This window comes from Phyllobates terribilis, unplaced genomic scaffold (assembly GCF_046119375.1).
Source record: "Phyllobates terribilis strain yellow unplaced genomic scaffold, ASM4611937v1 Scaffold_8__6_contigs__length_399053987, whole genome shotgun sequence".
Taxonomy (NCBI): domain Eukaryota; kingdom Metazoa; phylum Chordata; class Amphibia; order Anura; family Dendrobatidae; genus Phyllobates; species Phyllobates terribilis.
Window position 1 is genome coordinate 366,429,189 of NW_027362768.1, and position 25,421 is coordinate 366,454,609.

General features: G+C 44.5%; 1 protein-coding gene across 1 annotated transcript in view; it reads right to left on the reverse strand.

The window, feature by feature from the left end:
• Window positions 1–25,421, reverse strand: part of KLHDC8B (kelch domain containing 8B) — a 156,569-nt gene that overhangs the window by 117,662 nt on the left and 13,486 nt on the right. Inside the window, exon 2 of the mRNA XM_073644838.1 lies at window positions 4,861–5,507. Within this exon, the coding sequence (XP_073500939.1) occupies window positions 4,861–5,251 (391 nt within the window). The 5' untranslated portion in view covers window positions 5,252–5,507. The remainder of the gene's footprint in view (window positions 1–4,860; window positions 5,508–25,421) is intronic.

Consider the following 25,421-nt stretch of genomic DNA (forward strand, 5'->3'; position numbering starts at 1 on the left):
GTCCTCATGAAGGGACAAGAGCTCCGGCTTATTAACATCTATGGTCCCCAATCTAAGTGGGACCGGAAGTGTTTCTTTATGAGGATCAAGCCCTACCTTTTTACGAGTCGGCAGGTCGTCTTTGGAGGGGACTTTAACACTGTCACGAGGCCCCGGGATAGAGGAGTTTCCAGAGACAAGCTGACTTATGATAGTGTCACCCTTAATAGTATAGCTAGTGAGGCTCGCCTGGTGGATGTCCACATTCGGCACACGCCAGGCCACGAGGGGTTCACCTATCATAGAGGTAACTATAGGTCCAGGATAGACAGGTTTTATTTAAAGGCGGAAGCCGTCTTTTCAGAAGTATCTGTTGTTGAGGTGGAGTTCTCCGATCACTGTTTGATTCTGTTTTTCCTGAATGTTACAGAGACCCCCCGGATGGGGAGAGGCTTTTGGAGGCTCAATTCGTCTCTCTTGGAAGAAGTGGAGATAAGACAGTCCTTTGAGGATTTTCTTCAGAGCCAGGTACCCTTACTAGATCTTTGTAGTAGTAAGTCAGAGTGGTGGGAGATGTTCAAGAAAAGGGTGGCGAGATTCTTCCGCCAGCTCTCGAGCCTCAGGAGCCTGGACAGGTATCGCCTGTATCAGGGCCTGAGGAGGAAACTCGAACATCTTGTCTCAACTGGAGGTAGCCGCGAGGAGATCTCCAGAGTGAAATCTTTGCTAATGAGGTGTCAGTATGATAGACACGCATCTTTGGCTTTTAAGAGGGATTATGGGAAGTACCGCTCGCCCGACCCTAACAGTAACTGCAAGATGTCAGTGAATAGTAAAGTTGTTACCGGACTGGTTGACACTGTGGGGTCCCTGAAAAGATCCAGATCAGGGATCCTGGAGGTCGTCAGATCCTTCTACTCGCTCGCACCTCTTGGGGAAGAGGGATCTGGATTGGGATGAGATGTCGGCTTTTCTGGCTGAAGCCATCCCCGAACCAGGGGTAGACCCCTCTCTTGGTGTTTTGACAGAGATGATCAGGGAAGAGGAAGTTAAGTTGGCGATTGAAGGGCTCGCCCTACAGAAATCTCCCGGTCCAGATGGCTTAACATCTGAATTCTATAAGACCTTTAAGGACGCCTTGGTTCCCGTCTTGACTTAGGTATTCAACGAGTGTCTTTCCTCGGGCACTCTGCCAAAGTCAATGAGGAGGTCTGCCCTGATCATCTTATCAAAGGGTAAGGACCCATCTTGCATTGAGAATTGGCATCCCATAGCGCTTCTCAATGCAGACAGGAAGGTTTTGGCAAAGGTGCTGTTTAATCGGCTGGTAAAATTTGCGCCCGACTCCTTTCGGGAGCCCAGCAGTGCTCTGTTCTGGGCCACAGTACAATTAGTGCTGTACTCTGTGTCCGAGAGGTGGTGGAACAGGGTAGGGCTGGCCACTGGAAGGGGTACCTGCTGTCATTGGACCAGGCAAAAGCATTTGATCGGGTTAATCATGAGTACCTCTGGTCTGTCCTTCTGAGGTATGGCCTGTCGGGGGGGGTTTGTTGATTGGCTTAAGACCTTGTACGCTGGGGCAGAGAGTTTCCCGCTTGTGAACGGTTGGATTGGCAGCTCTGTTGAGGTTGGATGTGGTGTTCGCCAGGGATGTCCCTTGAGCCCGCTGCTGTACATGTTTGCGATTGACCCACTTCTTAGGGGGGGGTGGAGCGTGGACCGTTGACTGGGCTCGGGATGGACCGGGCAGCACCGGAAGCCAGTCTGAGAGTAGTGGCGTATGCCGATGGCGTCACCATTTTTGTTTCCTCTGATGGGGAGGCAGAATGGCTGATGTCAGAGATAAATCGCTACTCGGAGGCATCCGGGTCTAAGATCAGCCGGGATAAGTGTGAGAGTCTCTGGCTGGGAGGAGGAGATTCTGGTTTTGATCTCCCGGACACCCTTCCAAGATCCAAAGTCTCTGCAAAAGTTCTTGGCTTCGAATTTGGCCAGGGGGATTACCCCAAACAAAATTGGGACAGCAGGCTAGAGATCACCTCTCAGAAGGTGAACCAATGGAAGAGTTGGTCTTTGACCCTAAGGGAAAGGATAAACCTGATCAAAACTTACCTGCTCCCTTTGCTGATCTATCTGGGCAGTGTGTGCATCTTGCCGGAGCCTCTCTGGACTCGGGTCTACAGTTTGTTCTTCCAACTGTTATGGGGGAATAGACTGAACCTGGTCAAGAGGGAGGTTGCTTACCGTACGAGGAGACTAGGAGGGTTGGGTATGGTCAACCCTGTGATATTCCTTGTGAATACCTTCATTAAGATCAATATTGCAAACCTCTGGAAAGAGAAAGCTCCTCCGTGGGTATTCTCCTGTAGGGGATGGTTTCAGCCTTTCTTCCAGGAATTCGAGACAGGAGGGCAAGTGAAGGATGTACGCACACTTCATGGACATCTCCCGGCTTACGCTACCCTGGTTCTGAAGGTAATTCACCGGTGGGGTCTGGGAATGTGGGAGGTCAGGACTCTGCCAAGGAAGCTCCTTGACAAAAGGGTTCTGTTGACCCATTTTCAGAGGCCTCTGGCACTCAGGGATTGCCCAAGTCGGGATCTCGGGGTGGGTCTGCATCTTTTGAATTCTATCAGGATCCCCTCGAAGTTTTGGGACTTGGCTTGGTGCTGCTTCCATGGGAAACTGTGTGTGAGGGACAATCTGAAGTGTAGGAGCTCTGAGGACAGGAACTGTCCTCGGGAGCATTGTGGTACCATGCTGGAAAGCATGGACCACTTCCTGCTTCATTGTCCCTTTAACACAGAGGTGTACAACAGGGTGGGCGCCTCCATTGGCTGGCCCCGGCTGACCGGTCTCTCTTATGCGGAATGGGCCTATGGAGCATTCGGGGATCTGGGTGGTCGGAACCGTGGCACCTTATTTCTAGTTAGCACAGTGGTTAGGTATCACACGTGGAACGCACGGTGCTTAGTATCGACGCAACGGAAAATCCTCCCGGTCGACGATGTGTTTAGGACCATACTCGGTGACCTGGTGAAGGAGCGTTCTCTGGAGTATGAGAGACTGGGTACACGAAGGGCCGCTCTCCTCTGGAGGGGCTTTTCTTTTAGCGTGGCCTAGTCTGGTCATCTCATCTCCTGGTGGTGGGCTGCTGCTGACACCACAGATTGGGCTTTGTCAGTTGTGGTTATTGTATTGTTTGCTATTGTATTGTTTGTTTCTGTATATATTGTATATAAGGATATGGATTTGGGTGGAGGTGTTAAGTTGGGTGGTGGGAAAAGGGGGGAGGTGGGTTCATCTTGTGGGACTTTGGGACACTGGGTATTTGGGTGAAAAACTGGCACTGCCTGATCTGGCCTACGGATGTTGGACATGGATTGAGGAATGAGACGCAGGACCAGCTCTCAGGTCAGTGCCAGGGTTGGGAATGGTGGGCTTGAGTGTGGGGTGTTTTGTTTAGTCTTGTATATATTTGTATAGTTAGTATTTATTTTATATTAATTAAAAAAAAAAAATTGTATATATTTGTCAGCTATTGTTTATTTTGTTTATGTTTATTTTATTTACTGTTTGTGGTTATTATTTTCTTTGGTAACCGGACCAGAAGTCTGTAGAGTAAGTAGTTATTATTGTGTATATATGTATAATATGTGTGTGAGGAGAGAGGGAGCGGCTGGACCAGTTCATTACATTGTTTATTTTGTGGTTATTAATTTTGTTATGTTTTTCATTTTTATAATAAAAAGATCTACAGGATCAGTAATGTAATGCATGTACACAGTGACTGCACCAGCAGAATAGTGAGTGCAGCTCTGGAGTATAATACAGGATGTAACTCAGGATCAGTACAGGATAAGTAATGTAATTTATGTACACAATGACTGCACCAGCAGAATAGTGAGTGCAGCTCTGGAGTATAATTCAGGATGTAACTCAGGATCAGTACAGGATCAGTAATGTAATGCATGTACACAGTGACTGCACCAGCAGAATAGTGAGTGCAGCTCTGGAGTATAATACAGGATGTAACTCAGGATCAGTACAGGATAAGTAATGTAATGTATGTACACAATGACTGCACCAGCAGAATAGTGAGTGCAGCTCTGGAGTATAATTCAGGATGTAACTCAGGATCAGTAATGTAATGTATGTACACAGTGACTGCACCAGCAGAATAGTGAGTGCAGCTCTGGAGTATAATACAGGATGTAACTCAGGATCAGTAATGTAATGTATGTACACAGTGACTGCACCAGCAGAATAGTGAGTGCAGCTCTGGAGTATAATACAGGATGTAACTCAGGATCAGTACAGGATAAGTAATGTAATGTATGTACACAGCAATTGCACCAGCAGAATAGTGAGTGCAGCTCTGGGGTATAATACAGGATGTAACTCAGGATCAGTACAGGATCAGTAATGTAATGTATGTACACAGTGACTGCACCAGCAGAATAGTGAGTGCAGCTCTGGAGTATAATACAGGATGTAACTCAGGATCAGTACAGGATAAGTAATGTAATGTATGTACACAGTGACTGCACCAGCAGAATAGTGAGTGCAGCTCTGGAGTATAATACAGGATGTAACTCAGGATCAGTACAGGATAAGTAATGTAATGTATGTACACAGTGACTGCACCAGCAGAATAGTGAGTGCAGCTCTGGAGTATAATACAGGATGTAACTCAGGATCAGTACAGGATAAGATCTATTTTTAAAAAGCATTCTTACTTTGCTGCGTTCTGTTCACACTTGCCTAACACTTTTGCCCAGTGTTATTTGGACATAGTGTCTGAACTAGTGGGAAATATCAAGGCTTAGTCAGCCATGCCCTTACCCATCTGACCCATAACATAAACAGACGTGATCTCACCTTTTTCAATGGCACTGATGCCCATGGATGGCTGGCATAGAGGAGCCTTCTTTTCCCACTTTCCCTCATCGCTGTTGTAGATTTCTACCGTTGCCAATGGACATTGCTCATAATTCATTCCACCAATCACCAGAACCTGTTTCCCCACGGTGACCGCCGCAGCTCCGGCTCGGGTGGTCGGCAATGAAGGTAGAACTGCCCATGTTTGTGACACCACATCCAACATTTCCACTGTGTCCAGAGGAACTCCCGCTTTGCTACAGCCTCCTATCACGTATAAGTGCTCATCTTGGTATGCTGGTGTGCAATAAACCCGGCAGGTGGGCATCGAAGGAAAGACTTCCCAGTAGAGGGACATGATGCCGCTGGAGGCCATTATAGAAACCGGCATTGTAGACAACCAGAGATGTGTGATGCAGGTCAGCGAGGCAAGAGAAACAATCCCATCGACTTCCAGCCAGGGCTTCTGGAGAGTTGATGATATTACTCAACATCTGTTGTTCGTGGGCCCAGGAGCCAACAGATCCAGGGTTGTTCTATGGCCGCTTCATATTACCATCAGGGGGACATCACGTACTTCCACACCCTCAGAGTCATCAGTGGGTAATAACACAGTTGACACAACATCCGACCGAGATATCTTCACTCTAGAGAAAACATGAACAAATGTTCAAAAAGTTCCAATGGGTCCATATTAGAATTGGGCAAAAAGATTCACAGGACCCTCATCTAGTGGTCACACCGGCACCCTCGCTGCCTCTTTTGATTAGTAAATGCCCGTGCTACAAAATAATGATATCACAGGGTGGACATATCAGACGAGACACCGTGGATGCCACAGGTAGGAGTAGGTCATCCATCGTCTCATCTGGTGGCCATGGACTATCGATGTGACGGCTGGACCACGGTCTTGTGAACCATTTTTTGCTCAACTCTAGTCCATATAATTCCCACTAAGATGTAAAACTAGAGATAATTAAAACAATTCCATTTATTACTGCATCTTTATACGGCAGTCAGTTCTTGTGGTAAACTTGGCAGCACGTGGGAGAAACCTAAAGGGTTCTTTATATTTTACAGTCAATGTATAGGTGATACCTTACTGATCACTGGGTGTAGTACTACTGAGACCGAGCTGTTCTCACTCTACAGTTTAAAAAAAATCTAAAAGTGGCAGTAGATCCATATAGTCCACACTGGGATCTAAAACTAAAGTGGAGTAATACAATACATCCATTTTTCATCTTCTGTGTGGATAAACTGTACATTTTTGGAAAGCATTACCAGAGTCGTGCAGGGCTGTTATGTTACCCAGTCTTCTAAATATATATATGGGATGTAAATATCCAATAATATAGATTTATATGGCAGTCAGGTCCTGTGGTAAACTGTGCAGCACGTGGGAGAGACTTAAAGGATTATTCTTGATATTACCAAGTGATAACTAGGTGATCGCTGGGAGTTCCACCATTCCCAAAAAACTCAGAAATGCCCAGTTTGAGAGGAACGATGAATGTCTATTCATTGTTTAAGGGACTACCCCTTCCACCCCATCCGATAGATGACAACTGGAAATAAGACTTTAATGAGACCACACACATTAGATGTTAATCACACAATTTTGCAGGATCGTCCGACCGTCAAACTCGACCCCAACTTCAGTGTATATGATGATGGCGGTGAACCCAATAATTCACTATGTCTCCAGCTGTGGCCGATGCAGGAATGTACTCGTCCTGAACTGACACATAAAGTAATTATCTTCTGCCCCCTGAAACTCCGCAGCTCTGGGCCTGTGGTGACTCAATAACGTGCAATTTGCAGCATCTCACTTCGCAGTCCTGTGAGTTGTAGCCCTCGGACACATTCCCGGTTTATTAGACTTCTATATATTACTGATGATGAAAGAGAATCTGCTGAATGTCAGGTTTCGGTGAGAACAGGACAGACTTGGCAGATCCACAATTACATGCAAATTTATATTAGATTTCCACAAACCTATTATATTCGCATTATCGGTCAGTGTGATTCATACCCCCGCTGGCCTTATTTAAAGGGCAAGTCCACATCTCACAAGTTGTTTAATTAGATCTAAAATTTTGGCGACTTCTTATAATATATCTAAATGCTTGGAGCTTATTTCCAAATCCCCTATTTGCCTCCACAGTCATAGAAGAATGTAATAACTAATAGACTCTAATATCACAGAAACCCCAATTTTCACCTATCCCCATCAGGCCAAGATTCAGCGGCCCAAAGTCTGGCTCTGTACTTGATACAGGAGGGAACTTCCTATGTCAGCGCATCATCAGCAGCTGTGTAAGAAGCACGCACACTGACTGCCCATTTTAACCACCAAGCCAGTCCCCTTCTCTTCCTATACATCGGTCATGACAGAGAAGTAGTGAGTGAAGCCACTACTACGAGGGGCTCAACTTCCAGCCACCACTATGTTAAAGCTCAGTTGGAGCCATCACTAGGAGGAACTGAGCTTCCATCCACCACTAGGAGCTCAGTTTCGATCCACCACTAGAAGGAGCTCAGCTTCCAGCCACCACTAGGTTAAAGTTCAGCTTCCAGCCACCACTAGAAGGAGCTCAGCTTCCAGCCACCACTAGGTTAAAGCTCAGCTTCCAGCCACCACTAGAAGGAGCTCAGCTTCCAGCCACCACTAGGTTAAAGCTCAGCCTCCAGCCACCACTAGAAGGCGCACAGCTTCCAGCCACCACTATGTTAAAGTTCAGCTCCAGCCATCACAGGTTAAAGCTCAGCTTTCAGCCACCACTAGGAGCTCAACTTTCAGCCACCACTAGGTTAAAGCTCAGCTTTCAGCCACCACTAGAAGGAGCTCAACTTCCAGCCACCACTAGGTTAAAGCTCAGCTTCCAACCACCACTAGAAGGAGCACAGCTTCCAGCCACCACTATCTTAAAGTACAGCTCCAGCAATCACAGGTTAAAGCTCAGCTTTCAGCCACCACTAGAAGAGCTCAACTTCCAGCCACCACTAGAAGGAGCACAGCTTCCAGCCACCACTATGTTAAAGTTCAGCTCCAGCCATCACAGGTTAAAGCTCAGCTTTCAGCCACCACTAGAAGGAGCTCAGCTTCCAGCCACCACTTGAAGGAGCTCAGCTTCCAGCCACCACTAGAAAGAGTGCAGCTTCCAGCCACCACTAGAAGGAGCTCAGCTTCCAGCCACCACTAGAAGGAGCTCAGCTTCCAGCCACCACTAGAAGGAGCTCAGCTTCCAGCCACCACTAGAAGGAGTGCAGCTTACAGCCACCACTAGAAGGAGCTCAGCTTCCAACCACCACTAGAAGGAGCACAGCTTCCAGCCACCACTATCTTAAAGTACAGCTCCAGCAATCACAGGTTAAAGCTCAGCTTTCAGCCACCACTAGAAGAGCTCAACTTCCAGCCACCACTAGAAGGAGCACAGCTTCCAGCCACCACTATGTTAAAGTTCAGCTCCAGCCATCACAGGTTAAAGCTCAGCTTTCAGCCACCACTAGAAGGAGCTCAGCTTCCAGCCACCACTTGAAGGAGCTCAGCTTCCAGCCACCACTAGAAAGAGTGCAGCTTCCAGCCACCACTAGAAGGAGCTCAGCTTCCAGCCACCACTAGAAGGAGCTCAGCTTCCAGCCACCACTAGAAGGAGCTCAGCTTCCAGCCACCACTAGAAGGAGCTCAGCTTCCAGCCACCACTAGAAGGAGCTCAGCTTCCAGCCACCACTAGAAGGAGCTCAGCTTCCAGCCACCACTAGAAGGAGTGCAGCTTCCAGCCACCACTAGAAGGAGCTCAGCTTCTAGCCACCACTAGGAGTGCAGCTTCCAGCCACGACTAGAAGGAGCTCAGCTTCCAGCCACCACTAGAAGGAGCTCAGCTTCCAGCCACCACTAGAAGGAGCTCAGCTTCCAGCGACCACTAGAAGTAGTGCAGCTTCCAGCCACCACTAGAAGGAGCTCAGCTTCCAGCCACGACTTGAAGGAGAACAGTTTCCAGCCACCACTAGAAGGAGCACAGTTTCCAGCCACCACTAGAAGGAGCTTAGCTTCCAGCCACCACTAGGTTAAAGCTCAGCTTCCAGCCACCACTAGAAGGAGCTCAGCTTCCAGCCACCACTAGGTTAAAGCTCAGCTCCAGCCACCGCTAGATGGAGCTCAGCTTCCAGCCACCACTAGGCTAAAGCTCAGCTTCCAGCCAATACTAAGAAGAGCTCAGATTCCAGCCATCACTCGGAAGAGCTCAAAGTCCAGCTACTATAAAGAGGAGATTATCTGCCAGCCACCACTATGAGGAGCTCAGATTTCAGCCACTACTATGAGGAGCTCGGCTTCCAGCCACCATTAGAGTCAATCTCAGCTTCCAGCCACCACTAGCTACAGCTCAACTTCCAGCCACCACTAGGAGGAGCTCAACTTCCAGTTACCACTAGAGGGAGCTCATTGCATATAGCTCTATCATTGATTTCAATGTATAAGCAGTATGCAGCATGCTTCAAAGCCCCCCTGCTGGTGCCTAAAAGCAACCATTGTTTCCAGAGTATAGTTTCTCTCCACTGTCACCTTCACTTTACTAACTGATTGTGGAGATTCCAGTAGTGTTTTCATTGTGGAATTGCAAATTTAGAGGGGGTTGTCCAAACGGGAAGACAGAGCTGTTATTGCTCCTTTTTAACGTCTCGGACATTATTGGCACTAGGGATGGGATACCTTCCCATATTATTTTCCTCCTTTTACCGGAGAGCTTACACCAAGTTGTTCTCGCGCTGCATTATTCAGGTGACACAAATGTCTCCGCTTCCCAGACGCTGGTTTCTTCATGAAATATTAATCAGTTGCCACACTCCTTGCAAGACTTCTGTCTCATGATCTACCTGGTCTCTGTGCTTCCACCGGGAACCAACATGGTGTCAGTTCTAGGGTTTGAAGGAGCATAAAGAATTCACCTATACGAACATCTAAAAGGTTAAAGGCCAGGTAAGTGGCCCCCCGCGGGTGACACTGATGAAGAATTTGAGTGTACAAGGTTCATTACTGTGACTATGTTTTTCTTGAGTCAAACTTGCAGAACTGAAAGGGCTGATGCCCAGTAAAGTGTCCAGCTGTAAAGCGCAGATCATAAAGTCTAGATGGGCCTAAGGGGCAAATAAGGGGAAGGTTGGGGCTTAAAGGAAAGATTCACAACTGGCTCTGTAGACATAAAATCCGGCATATCTGAATGTAGATTCATTAACTTTACTGTGGTCTTCAATTAAGATGTGGGAAACTGCTGTTAATGGATCTTATTCCATCTTTATTGATATTCTAATACTTATTGATATTCTATAATACTGCCCCCTATGTGCAAGAATATAACTACTATAATACTGCCCTCATGTACAAGAATATAACTACTATAATACTGCCCCCTATATACAAGAATATAACTACTATAATACTGCTCCTATGTACAAGAATATAACTACTATAATACTGCTCCTATGTACAAGAATATAACTACTATAATACTGCTCCTATGTACAAGAATATAACTACTATAATACTGCCCCCTATGTGCAAGAATATAACTACTATAATACTGCCCTCATGTACAAGAATATAACTACTATAATACTGCCCCTATATACAAGAATATAACTACTATAATACTGCCCCCTATGTACAAGAATATACTATAATACTGCCCCTATGTACAAGAATATAACTACTATAATACTGCTCCTATGTACAAGAATATAACTACTATGATACTGTCCCCTATGTACAAGAATATAACTACTATGATACTGTCCCTATGTACAAGAATATAACTACTATAATACTGCTCCTATGTACAAGAATATAACTACTATAATACTGCTCCTATGTACAAGAATATAACTACTATAATACTGCCCCCTATATACAAGAATATAACTACTATAATACTGCCCCTATGTACAAGAATATAACTACTATAATACTGCCCCCCATGTACAAGAATATAACTACTATAATACTGCCCTCATGTACAAGAATATAACTACTATAATACTGCCCCTATATACAAGAATATAACTACTATAATACTGCCCCCTATGTACAAGAATATAACTACTATAATACTGCTCATATGTACAAGAATATAACTACTATAATACTGCCCCTATGTACAAGAATATAACTACTATAATGCTGCTCCTATGTACAAGAATATAGCTACTATAATACTGCTCCTATGTACAAGAATATAGCTACTATAATACTGCTCCTATGTACAAGAATAGAACTACTATAATACTGCTCCTATGTACAAGAATATAACTACTATAATACTGCTCCTATGTACAAGAATAGAACTACTATAATACTGCCCCTATATACAAGAATATAACTACTACAATACTGCTCCTATATACAAGAATATAGCTACTATAATACTGCCCCTATATACAAGAATATAACTACTATAATACTGCTCCTATGTACAAGAATATAACTCCTATAATACTGCCCCCTATGTACAAGAATATAACTACTATAATGCTGCCCCCTATGTACAAGAATATAACTAATATAATACTGCCCCCTATGTACAAGAATATAACTACTATAATACTGCCCCCTATGTACAAGAATATAACTCCTATAATACTACCCCCTATGTACAAGAATATAACTCCTATAATACTGCTCATATGTACAAGAATATAACTACTATAATACTGCTCCTATGTACAATAATATAACTACTATAATACTGCACCCTGTGTACAAGAATATAACTACTATAATACTGCCCCCTATGTACAAGAATATAACTACTATAATACTGCTCCTATGTAAAAGACTATAACTACTATAATACTGCCCCCTATGTACAAGAACATAACTACTATAATACTGCCCCTATATACAAGAATATAACTACTATAATACTGCCCCCTATGTACAAGAATATAACTACTATAATACTCCCCCTATGTACAAGAATATAACTACTATAATACTGCCCCCTATGTACAAGAACATAACTACTATAATACTGCCCCTATATCCAAGAATATAACTACTATAATACTGCCCCTATGTACAAAAATATAACTACTATAATACTGCTCCTATGTACAAGAATATAACTACTATAATACTGCTCCTATGTAAAAGAATATAACTACTATAATACTGCCCCTATGTACAAGAATATAACTACTATAATACTGCCCCCTATGTACAAGAATATTACTACTATAATACTGCTCCTATGTACAAGAATATAACTACTATAATACTGCCCCTATGTACAAGAATATAACTACTATAATACTGCCCCTATGTACAAGAATATAACTACTATAATACTGCCCCTATGTACAAGAATATAACTACTATAATACTGCTCCCTATGTACAAGAATATAACTACTATAATACTGCCCCCTATGTACAAGAATATAACTACTATAATGCTGCCCCTACGTACAAGAATATAACTACTATAATACTGCCCCTATGTACAAGAATATAACTACTATAATACTGCCCCTATGTACAAGAATATAACTACTATAATACTGCCCCCTATGTACAAGAATATTACTACTATAATACTGCTCCTATGTACAAGAATATTACTACTATAATACTGTTCCTATGTACAAGAATATAACTACTATAATACTGCCCCTATGTACAAGAATATAACTACTATAATACTGCCCCTATGTACAAGAATATAACTACTATAATACTGCCCCTATGTACAAGAATATAACTACTATAATACTGCCCCCTATGTACAAGAATATAACTACTATAATACTGCCCCTATGTATAAGAATATAACTACTATAATACTGCCCCTATGTACAAGAATATAACTACTATAATACTGCCCCTATATACAAGAATATAGCTACTATAATACTGCCCCTATATACAAGAATATAACTACTATAATACTGCCCCTATATACAAGAATATAACTACTATAATACTGCCCCTATGTACAAGAATATAACTACTATAATACTGCCCCTATATACAAGAATATAACTACTATAATACTGCTCCTATGTACAAGAATATAACTACTATAATACTGCCCCCTATGTACAAGAATATATCTACTATAATACTGCTCCCATGTACAAGAATATAACTACTATAATACTGCCCCTATATACAAGAATATAACTACTATAATACTGCTCCTATGTACAAGAATATAACTACTATAATACTGCCCCTATATACAAGAATATAACTACTATAATACTGCCCCTATATACAAGAATATAACTACTATAATACTGGCCCTATATACAAGAACATAACTACTATAATACTGCCCCTATATACAAGAATATAACTACTATAATACTGCCCCTATGTACAAGAATATAACTACTATAATACTGCTCCTATACACATATGGATCTGCAGGGTAACATATCTATATCTCCTCTTTAATGCTGTGAGTAAAGTTTGGGGTTAGTTTTATGTGGCGGTTCCTGGGGTACGAGGCCGCGGTTGGATGCCCATCAGTCACTCAGCGGTTACAGCTGGCAGTCGGCTTCTGTAGCAGCTTTGAAGGAAAGTAGGCAGCACTTTGCCGGTGATAGAGCACCTATATAAATCACGGATAATTGGCCATTGTAAGGATTTTCCATCTCATTTGTCTCGAGCAAGTCCAAATTAGGAGCTCTAACAGCTTAAAAGCCCAGAGATATATTATTTACAAGAGCAGTCCATAAAATATAAATGAGGAATTAGAAATGGTGGCGCCCCCACCGGGTACAAGCTTTCAGTAAACAGCTGGAGAGGGAGAGAAAATCTTTAGAAAGTTTTGCATTAATACAGATGCTCACCGCTGAGGCAAATAGGTAAATTCATAGCAAGGATCGCATGAAATCCATTACAGGTTCCATTGAAACAAATCGCCTGCTGTGAATTATTCCAAAATGGGAGATAATGAAAAAAATAATCTCTGTTATTAGTCAGGTTTATGCACCCCCAGCTGTTGTATCAGTGCATATAGGAATGGCTGGTGACAGTCTGATACTTCATTGCTTCGTGTTGTATTACTTTATATCTACTGCCGGCTGTTATTTGTTTAGATAAATGAATTCATTCTATAAACTACCTTACATTATGTCATAAAAATCATTAAAATCCATAACAAATCCAGTGAGAGGGCATTCATCCCCCTCATCTCTCACACAGAATCTCTCAAAGAGACAGAGCATGCGATCTAAGAGCCTCCTTGACATAGAACCCAGAGGGTGGAAAGTAATGAATATTGGGGTTTGTATAAATCAGATATTGATGGGACATACATCTTCAATTTCAGAACTAATCGAGGAAGAATATGCATATTTTTTCATAACTGTGACACATGCCTATAAGCCTCAAATCAATAGTACACAGATCGCTGACAACAGCCATGCCATGTTTCCTATCTATGAATGTAAAATCCCAATAAAAAATATGGCGGCGATATAGAACTCCTGTGATCGGCAGGAGTGAAGATATTGTGAATATCATAATTTTCTGAAACTGAAGACACCTCCCATGACCAGTCGTGTTGTGAGTCATCAAGGGAAGGTGTATGGGTGTACCTTTAGGTGCTGATAAAAGTTCAAGGTGAATTATGATCTGGGTTCAATGCTAAGGAAGATACATGTCAGTGTAGGCTTGATCCATGTTACCAGACGTTTTCAATCGGATAGCTTCCATCAGCTAAGCTGAGCCATCTCTGTGACCAGCGTACTAAATTCCTCTGTTAATCCATTTTATTTTATGTAATTGTATATGCTGTATTGTTTTGTCCCCTTTGTAAAATCTTTTGTATATTTTTATAAACACTGCCTATCGTCCTGGATTAAATATAAAATTGAATAGTTCTGTTACCTTTGTGCTGTAAACCGTATTGCTGAAAGCTATATGCTACCTGAAACGGCGACCAAACGGCCGGAAAACGATTGGTGGTGGCAGCAAGTGGTTCTTGGGTTATCGTGGAGTTAGCAGTGACCGTACCGGGGTATATACAGTACAGACCAAAAATTTGGACACACCTTCTCATTTAAAGATTTTCCTGTATTTTCATGACTACGAAACTTGTACATTCACACTGAAGGCATCAAAACTATGAATTAACACATGTGGAATTATATACTTAACAAAAAAGTGTGAAACAACTGAAAATATGTCTTATATTCTAGGTTCTTCAAAGTAGCCACCTTTTGCTTTGATGACTGCTTTGCACACTCTTGGCATTCTCTTGATGAGCTTCATGAGGTAGTCACCGGAAATGGTCTTCCAACAATCTTGAAGGAGTTCCCAGAGATGCTTAGCACTTGTTGGCTCTTTTGCCTTCACTCTGTGGTCCAGCTCACCCCAAACCATCTCGATTGGGTTCAGGTCTGGTGACTGTGGAGGCCAGGTCATCTGGCGTAGCACCCCATCACTTTCCTTCTTGGTCAAATAGCCCTTACACAGCCTGGAGGTGTGTTTGGGGTCATTGTCCTGTTGAAAAATAAATGATGGTCCAACTAAACGCAAACCGGATGGAATAGTATGCCGCTGCAAGATGCTGTGGTAGCCATGCTGGTTCAGTATGTCTTCAATTTTGAATAAATCCCCAACAGTGTCACCAGCAAAGCACCCCCACACCATCACACCTCCTCCTCCATGCTTCACGGTGGGAAACAGGCGTCGCACAAAGACACGGTGGTTGGAACCAAAGATCTCAAATTTGGACTCATCAGACCAAAGCACAGATTTCCACTGGTCTAATGTCCATTCCTTGTGTTATTTAGCCCAAACAAGTCTCTTCTGCTTGTTGTCTGTCCTTAGCAGTGGTTTCCTAGCAGCTATTTTACCATGAAGGCCTGCTGCACAAAGTCTCCTCTTAACAGTTGTTGTAGAGATTGGTCTACTGCTACTACTCTGTGTGGCATTGACCTGGTCTCTAATCTGAGTTGCTGTTAACCTGCGATTTCTGAGGCTGGTGACTCGGATAAACTTATCTTCAGAAGCAGAGGTGACTCTTGGTCTTCCTTTCCTGGGGCGGTCCTCATGTGAGCCAGTTTCTTTGTAGCGCTTGATGGTTTTTGCAACTGCACTTGGGGACACTTTCAAAGTTTGCCCAATTTTTTGCACTGACTGGCCTTCATTTCTTAAAGTAATGATGGCCACTCGTTTTACTTTACTTAGCTGCTTTTTTCCTGCCATAATACAAATTCTAATAGTCTATTTAGTAGGACTATCAGCTGTGTATCCACCAGACTTCTGCACAACACAACTGATGGTCCCAACCCCATTTGTAAGGCAAGAAATCCCATTTATTAAGCCTGACAGGGCACACCTGTGAAGTGAAAACCATTTCTGGTGACTACCTCTTGAAGCTCATCAAGAGAATGCCAAGAGTGTGCAAAGCATTCATCAAAGCAAAAGGTGGCTACTTTGAAGAACCTAGAATATAAGACATATTTTCAGTTGTTTCACACTTTTTTGTTAAGTATATAATTCCACATGTGTTAATTCATAGTTTTGATGCCTTCAGTGTGAATGTACAAGTTTCATAGTCATGAAAATACAGGAAAATCTTTAAATGAGAAGGTGTATCCAAACTTTTGGTCTGTACTGTATATATTCCATCCGTTGGAATCGGAGGGTATATACCATACACTCACTGTTAGTTTTCCAATAACCGGCTTATTAGTGGAAAGAGCATGCGGCCTCCTCCGTTAATAGTGGGTCAATCGCGTAATTGTGCAGATGATAGGGGACAGCAGAGAGCTGTTCGTGACAAAAAGATAACAGCGTGGAGGGTTAAGCGTGACCCCCCCAGGCTGTGATCTTTGAAAATTGGTGGCAGCAGTGGGATCTGCATGATCTCTCTGGTGTCATCCTTGACGCATTACTTATCCTGTATTATACTCCAGAGCTGCACTCACTATTCCGCTGGTGCAGTCACAGTGTACATACATTACATTACTGATCCTGAGTTATATCCTGTATTACACCCCAGAGCTGCACTCACTATTCTGCTGGTGCAGTCACTGTGTACATACATTACATTACTGATCCTGAGTTACATCCTGTATTATACCCCAGAGCTGCACTCACTATTCTGCTGGTGCAGTCATTGTGTACATACATTACATTACTGATCCTGTACTGATCCTGAGTTACATCCTGTATTATACTCCAGAGCTGCACTCACTATTCTGCTGGTGCAGTCACTGTGTACACACATTACATTACTGATCCTGAGTTACATCCTATATTATACCCCAGAGCTACACTCACTATTCTGCTGGTGCAGTCACTGTGTACATACATTACATTACTGATCCTGAGTTACATCCTGTATTATACCCCAGAGCTGCACTCATTATTCTGCTGGTGCAGTCACTGTGTACATACATTACATTACTGATCCTGTACTGATCCTGAGTTACATAATATATTATACCCCAGAGCTGCACTCACTATTCTGCTGGAGCAGTCACTGTGTACATACATTACATTACTGATCCTGTACTGATCCTGAGTTACATCCTGTATTATACTCCAGAGCTGCACTCACTATTCTGCTGGTGCAGTCACTGTGTACATACATTACATTACTGATCCTGTACTGATCCTGAGTTACATCCTGTATTATCCTCCAGAGCTGCACTCACTATTCTGCTGGTGCAGTCACTGTGTACATACATTACATTACTGATCCTGAGTTACATCCTGTATTATACTTCAGAGTTGCACTCACTATTCTGCTGGTGCAGTCACTGTGTACATACATTACTGATCCTGAGTTATATCCTGTATTATACTCCAGAGCTGCACTCACTATTCTGCTGGTGCAGTCACTGTGTACATACATTACATTACTGATCCTGTACTGATCCTGAGTTACATCCTGTATTATACTCCAGAGCTGCACTCACTATTCTGCTGGTGCAGTTACTGTGTACATACATTACATTACTGATCCTGTACTGATTCTGAGTTACATCCTGTATTATACTCCAGAGCTGCACTCACTATTCTGCTGGTGCAGTCACTGTGTACATACATGACATTACTGATCCTGAGTTACATCCTGTATTATACTCCAGAGCTGCACTCACTATTCTGCTGGTGCAGTCACTGTGTACATACATTACATTACTGATCTTGTACTGATCCTGAGTTACATCCTGTATTATACTCCAGAGCTGCACTCACTCAGATGTTTTATATATAATATTTGAGGCATATTGGCCATACATGAATATGTAGTTGGTGGGCAGGGCTGGTTTTGCCCAAGTAACCCAATTCCTAGGGGGCTTCTATGTACAGGACTCCTGGGAGCAACCTGCAAGTGGAGCATGTAAACCTTCACTAAACTGGACCATAAGGGACTCTACCATCACTATGCATATTCTCAGTATTTTATGGCTGTATTATTTGGGCACTGAATAGCAGTATTGCGTGGCAATGTATGGGGGCATTATGCAGGCACTAGCGTTGATTGAGTGTGTATTGTTAACCCTTTCGGCGAGTGTGCTCGGGTGGACGCCGAGTATTTGCGGCATGATCGGCATCTATGTTAGTGTCACCGCGGTGGTATGTGTCACGGCTGTACATATACAGTACAGACCAAAAGTTTGGACACACCTTCTCATTTAAAGATTTTTCTGTATTTTCATGACTTTGAAAATTGTACATTCACACTGAAGGCATCAAAACTATGAATTAACACATGTGGAATTATATACTTAACAAAAAAGTGTGAAACAACTGAAAATATGTCTTATATTCTAGGTTCTTCAAAGTAGCCACCTTTTGCTTTGATGACTGCTTTGCACACTCTTGGCATTCTCTTGATGAGCTTCAAGAGGTAGTCACTGGAAATGGTTTTCACTTCACAGGTGTGCCCTGTCAGGTTTAATAAGTGGGATTTCTTGCCTTATAAATGGGGTTGGGATCATCAGTTGTGTTGTGCAGAAGTCTGGTGGATACACAGCTGATAGTCCTACTGAATAGACTGTTAGAATTTGTATTATGGCAAGAAAAAAGCAGCTAAGTAAAGAAAAATGAGTGGCCATCATTACTTTAAGAAATGAAGGTCAGTCAGTGCGAAAAATTGGGCAAACTTTGAAAGTGTCCCCAAGTGCAGTTGCAAAAACCATCAAGCGCTACAAAGAAACTGGCTCACATGAGGACCGCCCCAGGAAAGGAAGACCAAGAGTCATCTCTGCTTCTGAGGATAAGTTTATCCGAGTCACCAGCCTCAGAAATCGCAGGTTAACAGCAGCTCAGATTAGAGACCAGGTCAATGCCACACAGAGTTCTAGCAGCAGACACACCCTACAACAACTGTTAAGAGGAGACTTTGTGCAGCAGGCCTTCATGGTAAAATAGCTGCTAGGAAACCACTGCTAAGGACAGGCAACAAGCAGAAGAGACTTGTTTGGGCTAAAGAACACAAGGAATGGACATTATACCAGTGGAAATCTGTGCTTTGGTCTGATGAGTCCAAATTTGAGATCTTTGGTTCCAACCACCTTGTCTTTGTGCAACGCAGAAAAGGTGAACGGATGGACTCTACATGCCTGGTTCCCACCGTGAAGCATGGAGGAGGAGGTGTGATGGTGTGGGGGTGCTTTGCTGGTGACACTGTTGGGGATTTATTCAAAATTGAAGGCATACTGAACCAGCATGGCTACCACAGCATCTTGCAGCGGCATGCTATTCCATCCGGTTTGCGTTTAGTTGGACCATCATTTATTTTTCAACAGGACAATGACCCCAAACACACCTCCAGGCTGTGTAAGGGCTATTTGACCAAGAAGGAGAGTGATGGGGTGCTACGCCAGATGACCTGGCCTCCACAGTCACCAGACCTGAACCCAATCGAGATGGTTTGGGATGAGCTGGACCGCAGAGTGAAGGCAAAAGGGCCAACAAGTGCTAAGCATCTCTGGGAACTCCTTCAAAATTGTTGGAAGACCATTTCCGGTGACTACCTCTTGAAGCTCATCAAGAGAATGCCAAGAGTGTGCAAAGCAGTCATCAAAGCAAAAGGTGGCTACTTTGAAGAACCTAGAATATAAGACATATTTTCAGTTGTTTCACACTTTTTTGTTAAGTATATAATTCCACATGTGTTAATTCATAGTTTTGATGCCTTCAGTTTGAATGTACAATTTTCATAGTCATGAAAATACAGAAAAATCTTTAAATGAGAAGGTGTGTCCAAACTTTTGATCTGTACTGTATATATTTTTATTATTATTGTTTTTTTTATATTGATGGTGGGGTGTGAGCACTGAGACGTTGTATCCGTTCTACTTCAGACTGAAAATGATTACTGTTATTTTAACAAATGGAAAGAAGACTGCTGTGACCTTCACCCGACCAGTTCCCCCATTCTGTGTAAAATAGGCGGCCGCTCGTGAGCTTTCACTCTCTTTGGAGCTGAATCTGTGTACTCACTATTCTTGGGATCGGTGGTGGTCCCTACATGCACTCACTATTCTTGGGATCGGTGGTGGTCCCTACATGCACTCACTATTCTTGGGATCGGTGGCGGTCCCTACATACACTCACTATTCTTGGGATCGGTGGCGGTCCCTACATGCACTCACTATTCTTGGGATCGGTGGTGGTCCCTACATGCACTCACTATTCTTGGGATCGGTGGCGGTCCCTACATGCACTTACTATTCTTGGGATCGGTGACGGTCCCTACATACACTCACTATTCTTGGGATTGGTGGCGGTCCCTACATTCACTCACTATTCTTGGGATCAGTGGTGGTCCCTACATACACTCACTATTTTTGGATCGGTGGCGGTCCCTACATACACTCACTATTCTTGGGATCAGTGGCGGTCCCTACATGCACTCACTATTCTTGCGATCGGTGGTGGTCCCTACATGCACTCACTATTCTTGGGATCGGTGGTGGTCCCTACATACACTCACTATTCTTGGGATCAGTGGCGGTCCCTACATGCACTCACTATTCTTGGGATCGGTGGTGGTCCCTACATGCACTCACTATTCTTGGGATCGGTGGCGGTCCCTACATGCACTTACTATTCTTGGGATCGGTGACGGTCCCTACATACACTCACTATTCTTGGGATTGGTGGCGGTCCCTACATACACTCACTATTTTTGGGATCAGTGGTGGTCCCTACATACACTCACTATTTTTGGATCGGTGGCGGTCCCTACATTCACTCACTATTCTTGGGATCAGTGGCGGTCCCTACATGCACTCACTATTCTTGCGATCGGTGGTGGTCCCTACATGCACTCACTATTCTTGGGATCGGTGGCGGTCCCTACATGCACTTACTATTCTTGGGATCGGTGACGGTCCCTACATACACTCACTATTCTTGGGATCGGTGGCGGTCCCTACATACACTCACTATTCTTGGGATCAGTGGTGGTCCCTACATACACTCACTATTTTTGGATCGATGGCGGTCCCTACATACACTCACTATTCTTGGATCGGTGGCGGTCCCTACATACACTCACTATTCTTAGGATCGGTGGTGGTCCCAATGTGCACTCACTATTTTTTGGATCGGTGGTGGTCCCAATGCGCACTCACTATTCTTGGGATCGGTGGCGGTGCTTACATGCACTCACTATTCTTGGGATCGGTGGTGGTCCCTACATGCAGTCACTATTTTTGGGATCGGTGGTGGTCCCTACATTTGGGATCGGTGGTGGTCCCAATGCGCACTCACTATTCTAGGGATCGGTGGCGGTGCTTACATGCACTCACTATTCTTGGGATCGGTGGTGGTCCCTACATGCAGTCACTATTTTTGGGATCGGTGGTGGTCCCTACACGCACTCACTATTCTTGGGCTCGGTGGTGGTCCCTGCATGAACTCAATATTCTAGGGATCGGTGGCGGTCCCTACATGCATTCACTATTCTTGGGATCGGTGGTGGTCCCTACATGCACTTACTATTCTTGGGATCGGTGGTGGTCTCACTGTGCACTAACTATTCTTGGGATCGATGGTGGTCCCAATGTGCACTCACTATTCTAGGGATCAGTGGTGGTCCCTACATGAACTTAATATTCTAGGGATCGGTGGTGGTCCCTACATGCACTCACTATTCTTGGGGTCGGTGATGGTCCCTACATGCACTCACTATTCTTGGGATCGGTGGTAGTCCCTACATACACTCACTAATCATGGATCGGTTGTGGTCCCTACATGCACTCACTATTCTTGGATCGGTTGTGGTCCCTACATACCCTCACTATTCTTGGATCGGTGGTGGTCCCAACACCCACTCACTATTCTTGGGATCGGTGGTGGTCCCTACATGCACTCACTATTCTTGGGATCGGTGGTCGTCCCTACATGTACTCACTATTCTTTGGATCGGTGGCGGTCTCACTGTGCACTTACTATTCTTGGGATCGGTGGTGGTCCCTACATGCACTCACTATTTTTGGGATCGGTGGTGGTCCCTACATGCACTCACTATTCTTGGTATCGATGGTGGTCCCTACATGCACTCACTATTCTTGGGATCGGTGGTGGTCCCTACATGCACTCACTATTCATGGATCAGTGTGGTCCCAACACGCACTCACTGTTCTTTGGATCCGTGGTGGTCTCACTGTGTACTCACTATTCTTGGATCGGTTGTGGTCTCACTGTGCACTCACTATTCTTGGGATAGGTGGTGGTCCCTACATGCACTCACTATTCTTGGATGGGTGGCAGTCCCTACATATACTCACTATTCTTGGGATTGGTGTTGGTCCCTACAGGCACTCACTATTCTTGGATCGGTGGCGGTCCCTACATACACTTACTATTCTTGGGATCGGTGGCGGTCCCTACATACACTCACTATTATTGGGATCGGTGGTGGTCCCTACATACACTCACTATTCTTGGGTATCGGTGGTGGTCCCAACATACACTCACTATTCTTGGATCGGTGGTGGTCCCTACATACACTCACTATTCTTGGATCGGTGGTGATCCCAAGTTGCACTCACTATTCTAGGGATCGGTGGTAGTACCAATGTGCACTCACTAATTTTGGGATCAGTGGTGGTCCCTACATACTCACTATTCTTGGGATCGGTGGTGGTCCCAATGTGCACTCACTATTTTTGGGATCGGTGCTGGTCCCAATGCGCACTCACTATTCTAGGGATCGGTGGCGGTGCTTACATGCACTCACTATTCTTGGGATCGGTGGTGGTCCCTACATGCACTCACTATTTTTGGGATCGGTGGTGGTCCCTACATGCACTCACTATTCTTGGGATCGGTGGTGGTCCCTGTATGAACTCAATATTCTAGGGATCGGTGGCGGTCCCTACATGCACTCACTATTCTTGGGATCGGTGGTGGTCCCTACATGCACTCACTATTCTTGGGATCGGTGGTGGTCTCACTGTGCACTTACTATTCTAGGATTGGTGGTGGTCTCACTGTGCACTCACTATTCTTGGGATCGGTGGTGGTCCCTACATGCACTCACTATTCTTCGATGGCTGGCGGTCCCTACATACACTTATTATTCTTGGGATTGGTGGTGGTCCCTACAGGCACTCACTATTCTTTGGATCGGTGGTGGTCCCTACATATACTCACTATTCTTGGTATCGGTGTTGGTCCCTACAGGCACTCACTATTCTTGGATCGGTGGCGGTCCCTACATACACTTACTATTCTTGGGATCGGTGGTGGTCCCTACATGCACTCACTATTCTTGGGGTCGGTGATGGTCCCTACATGCACTCACTATTCTTGGGATCGGTGGTAGTCCCTACATACACTCACTAATCATGGATCGGTTGTGGTCCCTACAGGCACTCACTATTCTTGGATCGGTGGCGGTCCCTACATACACTTACTATTCTTGGGATCGGTGGCGGTCCCTACATGCACTCACTATTCTTGGGATCGGTGGTGGTCCCTACATGCACTCACTATTCATGGATCAGTGTGGTGCCAACATGCACTCACTGTTCTTTGGATCCGTGGTGGTCTCACTGTGTACTCACTATTCTTGGATCGGTTGTGATCTCACTGTGCACTCACTATTCTTGGGATCGGTGGTGGTCCCTACATACACTCACTATTCTTGGGTATCGGTGGTGGTCCCTACATACACTCACTATTCTTGGATCGGTGGTGGTCCCTACATACACTCACTATTCTTGGATCGGTGGTGATCCCAACTTGCACTCACTATTCTAGGGATCGGTGGTAGTACCAATGTGCACTCACTAATTTTGGGATCAGTGGTGGTCCCTACATACTCACTATTCTTGGGATCGGTGGTGGTTGCAATGTGCACTCACTATTTTTGGGATCGGTGCTGGTCCCAATGCACACTCACTATTCTAGGGATCGGTGGCGGTGCTTACATGCACTCACTATTCTTGGGATCGGTGGTGGTCCCTACATGCACTCACTATTTTTGGGATTGGTGGTGGTCCCTACATGCACTCACTATTCTTGGGATCGGTGGTGGTCCCTGTATGAACTCAATATTCTAGGGATCGGTGGCGGTCCCTACATGCACTCACTATTCTTGGGATCGGTGGTGGTCCCTACATGCACTCACTATTCTTGGGATCGGTGGTGGTCCCTGTATGAACTCAATATTCTAGGGATCGGTGGCGGTCCCTACATGCACTCACTATTCTTGGGATCGGTGGTGGTCCCTACATGCACTCACTATTCTTGGGATCGGTGGTGGTCCCTGCATGAACTCAATATTCTAGGGATCGGTAGCGGTCCCTACATGCATTCACTATTCTTGGGATCGGTGGTGGTCCCTACATGCACCTACTATTCTTGGGATCGGTGGTGGTCCCAATGTGCACTCACTATTCTAGGGATCAGTGGTGGTCCCTACATGAACTTAATATTCTAGGGATCGGTGGTGGTCCCTACATGCACTCACTATTCTTGGGGTCGGTGATGGTCCCTACATGCACTCACTATTCTTGGGATCGGTGGTGGTCCCTACATACACTCACTATTCATGGATCGGTTGTGGTCCCTACATGCACTCACTATTCTTGGATCGGTTGTGGTCCCTACATACCCTCACTATTCTTGGATCGGTGGTGGTCCCAACTCCCACTCACTATTCTTGGGATCGGTGGTGGTCCCTACATGCACTCACTATTCTTGGGATCGGTGGTGGTCCCTACATGTACTCACTATTCTTTGGATCGGTGGCGGTCTCACTGTGCACTTACTATTCTTGGGATCGGTGGTGGTCCCTACATGCACTCACTATTTTTGGGATCGGTGGTGGTCCCTACATGCACTCACTATTCTTGGTATCGATGGTGGTCCCTACATGCACTCACTATTCTTGGGATCGGTGGTGGTCCCTACATGCACTCACTATTCATGGATCAGTGTGGTGCCAACATGCACTCACTGTTCTTTGGATCCGTGGTGGTCTCACTGTGTACTCACTGTTCTTGGATCGGTTGTGATCTCACTGTGCACTCACTATTCTTGGGATAGGTGGTGGTCCCTACATGCACTCACTATTC